Genomic DNA, 7,739 nt, shown 5'->3' with positions numbered 1-7,739 from the left:
CTAACGATAAAGCAGTGAGGGTTCGTTTATTGGCACTTTTCCATAGACGTATCATTTGTTCCATGAAAAAAGTGGGGAAACGTACTACCGCGACACATCTAGGCTCCTCCCATATACCAGCCGTTTGGTACTGGTTGGGACGGGGGTGAGGATTCAGCCCACTGAGTGCGACCGAACACACCTGAACTCGCCCATTATAAATGTCCCTTTATTATCTAACAGTATTTAGAAAAGATCATCCTCATTAATTAGTGTGAGGCTGCACTCCGTTCTGTGATCTCCTACAGCCTTCGTGACCTGTCTACGTCAGTCACAATGTGTCACTCGGAAGCGTGGCGCTACACCACTGTTTTACACTACACAGTAGTAGAAGACGGCGACCGACTTGTATGAGACGGTTGACAATAACAGCACATAAAAGAAAGAAGTGTTTTATTTAATGACGCACTCAACACATTTTATTTACGGTTATATGGCGTCAGACATATGGTTAAGGACCACACAGATTTTGAGAGGAAACCCGCTGTCGCCATTACATGGGCTACTCTTCCGATTAGCAGCAAGGGATCTTTTATTTGCGCTTCCCACAGGCAGGATAGCACAAACCATGGCCTTTGTTGAACCAGTTATGGATCACTGGTCGGTGCAAGTGGTTTACACCTACCCATTGAGCCTTGCGGAGCACTCATTCAGGGTTTGGAGTCAGTATCTGGATTAAAAATCCCATGCCTTGACTGGGATCCGAACCCAGTACCTACCAACCTGTAGACTGATGACCTGCCACGACGCCACCGAGGCCGGTCTAACAGCACATAACGACTCCACACGTTTCATAAAACTAGCTGTGTGTTTTATTATCGCTAAATGGTGTTACATTGTGGAGAGGCGAGGCTGCAACTTCAATACGTCGAATGCTGTATGTTTCATTTATACACGTGATCTCTGCACTGGCGTAGGAAGCACGGAGGGGGTTGGTGTGGTAAGGGGGCATGTGCCCCCCCCCCCCCACCCCACCCCACACACACACACTTTTCTTGATCCAGTAGGAACAGCGATGGTTTATATATATGTGTGTGTGTGTGTGCGCACGTTTTGGCACCTTCCTACGTCACTGCTCTGTATCAAAAGGTTTCATGGTGCAGACCAAATGTCGCAATTGACGTTATTTTAGATACCTAATAGCAGCTAACTGAATGTGTCGTCAAACAAACATACCGTTCACTTTCTTCTTTAACTTATTTTCGCCTGGTGCTTTTAGTTTTTAGGAACCTTTTTAAATTACACATCCAGTGGTTGTTAACTATGTCAACAATAATATTTCTCTACGAAATTCGGCTGAAAAACAGCCATAGATAACGAAATTGGCAACATTACTTATATATACAGATCGAAAGACAAAAGAGTAAGATGCCATATTGTCACAGGAGGTGGTCTGAAAGACAAAACAAATAGACAGAATCATCAAATAGGGTGAATAAGATAGTGTAAAACAAAAGGTAACGGTAAACATCATCATAACTGTGTTGATCGTTCTGGACCTGCGCACTGACTCCTTCCGGCGCCTTGCTTCCTGTATTAAGAATGTACTGGAGTGTTCACTGACGCTTAGTTCCAGCATTTCAGTCGTTGATTTCATTATTCCATTGTTACGTCCAGAAATAGCAGCTGTGCGATGCGTTAACGATCGAGCGATTTGAATATAGAAAACAGAAATGAAGGCCACAACCACGGTTATTAAGGACAGCAGTAGGACGTAGTAGGCGACGTATATATTACCGTAGTGGTTGGAGCCTACGCCGCAGTCGACGAGCACAAACCCGCTGTCCATGGGGATGTCGACCACGATCGCTGAGAAGAACGACACGAGACCCATCAGAACGCCCAGAGCCGTTGCCAGGCCAACAACGCGATTCGCATGTCGCATAGTGACCTGCTTCTTGAGCGGGCAGGAGATCATTCTGAAGCGAGTGTAGGCGATCTCGCAAAGTAAGACACTGGTGGCGGCGATGGAGACGTCCATGACGACGTAGCCGAACTGGCAGAGCTGCAACCTGAACTGTAGAAGACTCGGACACGACATGAAGATGACGTCTATCGGCATGAAGATGAGACAGGCAAGCAGGTCGAACAAGGCCAGACAGGTGACTAGCATGTTGAAAGGCGATTTAGGAAAGCGGCACCCAAACACGTACAGCACTAATCCATTGCCAACAGTTCCAACCAAGGAAAACACCGACACTGCCGCAATCACGGGCGCGCTCGTGTATTTTGTATACGTCACATTGGAACTCGCCGAATGCACGTCCATTATGAACCAATGCTCTTTACGCTTCGATTCCAGTAACCGTTACTCTGCTCCAGATAGTTTTAGCATCATGTTATCCTGCTGCAAAACGAATAAAAAAGATATAATTATTTTAAAGAAACATTCCTAACTGTGTAGCTATTTTAATTGATTTGCGACTTGATGATTCTCTTAGCTATTATAATTACATATTGATCGCACTTCTTGTTTACAGGGCAGGATTTAACTCAGTCGGTTAATTGCTCGCTTGAGGTGTTTGCGTCACAGGATCGAACCACGTTCCAACCAGTGCACCACAACTGGACAAAGGCCGTGGTGTGTGCTTTCCTGTCTGTAGGAAAGTGCATATAAAAGATCCCTTGTTGTATTAGAAAAAAAATGTAGCGGTCTTCCGCTAATGACTACGAGTCAGAATTACCAAATGTTTGACATGTAATAGCCGATGATTAATTAATCAATGTGCTCCAGTGGTGTCGTTAAAAAAAACCTTTTTTTCTTGTTTAGAATATCAATATACCCTGCTGTTTTAGGCCGTATTTATGTGCATATGTTTAATATGTATGAAATTATTGGAGGTAAGAATCTAATTTGAGGTATTGCAAACTTTATGACGACCAAACCACATTCGATTGCACATATTGATATTATGGGGGGGGGGGGGGGGGGGGGGGGGGGACAGAAGTAACATGCGGTTTTAATCGTTAAGAAGGCTTGTGATTAATATACAATAGGAGCTAAAAATCAGGATAAGTTCTTGAACATAACACGGAATCTTAGAAAATCCGCCCGTCACAAAATAACATCGATGGTCAATTCAGTGTTTCAATAAGGAAGGAAGGAAATGTTTTATTTAACGACGCACTCAACACATTTTATTTACGGTTATATGGCGTCAGGCATATGGTTAAGGACCACACAGATATTGAGAGAGGAAACCCGATGTGGCCATTTCATGGGCTACTCTTTTTCGATTAGCAGCAAGGGATCTTTTATATGCACCATCCCACAGACAGGATAGTACATACCACGGCTTTGTTACACCAGTTGTGGAGCACTGACTGGAACGAGAAATAGCCCGACGGAGATCGATCCTAGACCGACCGCGCATCAAGCAAACGCTTTACCACTGGGCTACGTCCCCCCCCCCCCCCCCCTTTCAATAAATGAAATCATTTAGATTTCATACGAGATCATATATCTTTATTTCTTAAAAAGCTCATTCCTCATACTCTCCTGTTTAGGGGAAAGTGTATATAAAAGACTCCTTGCTGCTCTTCAGAAGGTGTAGCTTGTGTGGAAGGCGGGTTTCCATTCCCCTTCCGTTTTCTTCTCCCCATCTCTCTCTCTCTCTCTCTCTCTCTCTCTCTCTCTCTCTCTCTCTCTCTCTCTCTCTCTCTCTCTCTCTCTCTCTCTCTTTTTCTCTGTGTTTCTTTATCTTTCTCTGTCGGTCTCCAAGGTGTAAAAATAAGTAGCCTTTGTTAGACAGCAAATAGCCGTGGTTTAACATGTGCGGGGGTGTCGTAAAACAAATATACCTTTATTTTCATTTGATATATTGTACAAAACCGTATCTATAGATGTGTTATTGATTTATGTAACAAAACGACTCTTACAAGGGCGGGAGTTTCCTGAAAATGGAAACAGTTTTAATTACTCATGACCTTTAAATGTTAAATGAAACATGGTCGACTGTTTATGCTGTATTGCAGACCAATCTGCAGTAAGTTGCTTTTGCTAAAAATACCACAACAAACATGTATATATTTGAAAACAACAAAATCGATTGAGATTTTTTTTGTGACATTTATTTTGAAACAAAAGGCTTTAAAGTAATATTCAACATTTTGAACGGTTTTGTACCATCGTATAGTTAGCAAAAACGTATGTGTTTTTTTCCCGTAATTTTATACTTGGGGGAGGGGACAGGTATTTTGCTAAACGAAGTAAATGCCCGTAAAAATGGCAGAAATGTTTGCCTTCGTTAAGTGAAGGTTATTTTAGTTTTTGTGACCATATTAAGTTTATAAGTTATTCGACGATGCGAAATGTTAGAACAATGATATCTCATTTCATTACACATTGACACCATGGATCTTGTTTAGCACAATGACATGACATCATACTTAACAAAGGTCTAATGTTTATGCAAAGATATACTTTAAAGTGTTTATAGAACAGTACTTAATGTTTGCATTTACCATAGTTTAGCATACAATAGACGATGTATTTTTCGTGCTGGGGTGTCGTTAAACATCTATTCCATTCTATTAGTAAAACAAATTAAGTTTATTCGTGTATATATTAGTTCACTGTAAGCTGGGAACGTTTTTCTCGTGGAAAATACAATGAAAGATAAAGGCCACGATAATCTATAAAGTTGCCGACACTTTACTTGACACACTAATGATTTTGCGAGACAATATTTCAGAAACACCATGGTAAACGTCTGGGAGAGACACATAACCTATAACAATGTTATGGCAAACATTGGGCAGAGGGTTGACAAAAGCTTCCCCACTAGATTATATCTGATATTACGAATAATTGCATAATTGCCCCCCCCCCCCCCTTTTAGTGTAAAAATGTCGAGAAGGAAGTGTCCGAAGAAAGGAATGTTTTATTTACCATACACATTTTAAATTACGTATATATGGAGTCGGACATATAGTTAAGGACCACACAGATGATGAGAAAGGAAACCTGAGCCGCTAAATCGATCGCGAATCAGACGAGCGCTTTACCACAGGGAAATGTCCCACCCTTCTAGCCGGAGAAGACCATATGTTACTTATGCCCGGCGCAGACGAGCGTTTTACCACAGGGAAACGTCCCACCCTTCTAGCCGGAGAAGACCATATGTTACTTATGCCCGGCGCAGACGAGCGCTTTACCACAGGGAAACGTCCCACCCTTCTAGCCGGAGAAGAACCTATGTTACTTATGCCCGGCGCAGACGAGCGTTTTTTAACGCACGCGTCTTGCGTTAAAAAACGCATCCGTACGAACGCAGTAAAAACACATCGTGTGCGACACCCTCTGCGTTGCGTTTTTTTAGCGCTGCGTCGATTTTTCAAATATCAAACATGTTTGATGTTAGACGCACAAACGCATCCGTCTCCTGCCGCATCCGTCTAAAACCGCACGTGTGCGCCTACTTGCGTCTGGGTTGTGTTCACATTTTTATATTGATTTGTTTATTGTATAGATCAATACATGTTTACTCATATTATTAATTTCAAATTAAATATAATGTTCATTATTGCACGCACATATCCTAAAAAATCACTTGGTTATTATTTTGCACCATCAACTCAGTTTGCACGAGCTATTTGCCTGTGTGGGGCCCTATGTGGGCTTGAATGTATGTATATCTATAATAATTATACCATTATAAAATACACACATATTAAAAACAAATAATACATGAAAAAAAAAAAATACTAGTATCATGTTTAATTTTATTTCAGAGAAACAAAATATAACAACACGTATAAGATCATTGCGTGATAGACACGAATTTTTTTTAAAGCCTTCACCAAGTGGAAGTACAGGAGAAAAAAACACACTCCTAATATATATTGCACCAGCACCCACTCCCCGTTATTTGTATCTAGATACAGCCCTGGAAGAGCTTCAAACCCTATATTACTTACCCATGGTTCTTTATGTACCACCAGCACCCACTCCCCGTTATTTGTATCTAGATACAGCCCTGGAAGAGCTTCAAACCCTATATTACTTACACATGGTTCTTTATGTACCACCAGCACCCACTCCCCGTTATTTGTATCTAGATACAGCCCTGGAAGAGCTTCAAACCCTATATTACTTACCCATGGTTCTTTATGTACCACCAGCACCCACTCCCAGTTATTTGTATCTAGATACAGCCCTGGAAGAGCTTCAAACCCTATATTACTTACCCATGGTTCTTTATGTACCACCAGCATCCACTCCACGTTATTTGTATATACAGCCCTGGAAGAGCTTCAAACCCTATATTACTTACCCATGGTTCTTTATGTACCACCAGCACCCACTCCCAGTTATTTGTATCTAGATACAGCCCTGGAAGAGCTTCAAACCCTATATTACTTACTATATTACCATGGTTCTTTATGTACCACCAGCACCCACTCCCCGTTATTTGTATCTAGATACAGCCCTGGAAGAGCTTCAAACCCTATATTACTTACCCATGGTTCTTTATGTACCACCAGCACCCACTCCCCGTTATTTGTATCTAGATACAGCTCTGGAAGAGCTTCAAACCCTATATTACTTACCCATGGTTCTTTATGTACCACCAGCACCCACTCCCCGTTATTTGTATCTAGATACAGCCCTGGAAGAGCTTCAAACCCTATATTACTTACACATGGTTCTTTATGTACCACCAGCACCCACTCCCCGTTATTTGTATCTAGATACAGCCCTGGAAGAGCTTCAAACCCTATATTACTTACACATGGTTCTTTATGTACCACCAGCACCCACTCCCCGTTATTTGTATCTAGATACAGCCCTGGAAGAGCTTCAAACCCTATATTACTTACCCATGGTTCTTTATGTACCACCAGCACCCACTCCCCGTTATTTGTATCTAGATACAGCCCTGGAAGAGCTTCAAACCCTATATTACTTACACATGGTTCTTTATGTACCACCAGCACCCACCCACTCCCAAACGTTATTTGTATCTAGATACAGCCCTGGAAGAGCTTCAAACCCTATATTACTTACCCATGGTTCTTTATGTACCACCAGCACCCACTCCCCGTTATTTGTATCTAGATACAGCCCTGGAAGAGCTTCAAACCCTATATTACTTACCCATGGTTCTTTATGTACCACCAGCACCCACTCCCCGTTATTTGTATCTAGATACAGCCCTGGAAGAGCTTCAAACCCTATATTACTTACCCATGGTTCTTTATGTACCACCAGCACCCACTCCCCGTTATTTGTATCTAGATACAGCCCTGGAAGAGCTTCAAACCCTATATTACTTACCCATGGTTCTTTATGTACCACCAGCACCCACTCCCCGTTATTTGTATCTAGATACCCTGGAAGAGCTTCAAACCCTATATTACTTACCCATGGTTCTTTATGTACCACCAGCACTCCCCCCACTCCCGTTATTTGTATCTAGATACAGCCCTGGAAGAGCTTCAAACCCTATATTACTTACCCATGGTTCTTTATGTACCACCAGCACCCACTCCCCGTTATTTGTATCTAGATACAGCCCTGGAAGAGCTTCAAACCCTATATTACTTACACATGGTTCTTTATGTACCACCAGCACCCACTCCCCGTTATTTGTATCTAGATACAGCTCTGGAAGAGCTTCAAACCCTATATTACTTACACATGGTTCTTTATGTACCACCAGCACCCACTCCCCGTTATTTGTATCTAGATACAGCTC

The 7,739-nt window shown here is 42.1% G+C and overlaps 1 protein-coding gene across 1 annotated transcript; it reads right to left on the bottom strand.

Annotated features, from left to right (window-relative positions):
- Window positions 1-1,418: 1,418 nt before the first annotated feature.
- On the bottom strand, window positions 1,419-2,308 carry LOC121368703 (galanin receptor type 3-like). The gene is made up of 2 exons (XM_041493443.1): window positions 1,777-2,308; window positions 1,419-1,432 (listed from the first exon to the last, which is right to left on the bottom strand). The coding sequence occupies exons 1-2, from the start codon at window positions 2,306-2,308 to the stop codon at window positions 1,419-1,421; spliced, it is 546 nt and encodes a 181-aa protein (XP_041349377.1).
- Window positions 2,309-7,739: the final 5,431 nt, after the last annotated feature.

Source organism: Gigantopelta aegis, chromosome 3 (genome assembly GCF_016097555.1).
Source record: "Gigantopelta aegis isolate Gae_Host chromosome 3, Gae_host_genome, whole genome shotgun sequence".
Lineage (NCBI taxonomy): Eukaryota > Metazoa > Mollusca > Gastropoda > Neomphalida > Peltospiridae > Gigantopelta > Gigantopelta aegis.
The sequence above is the reverse complement of the archived record's forward strand: the minus strand, read 5'-3'. Positions and strand labels throughout refer to the sequence as shown.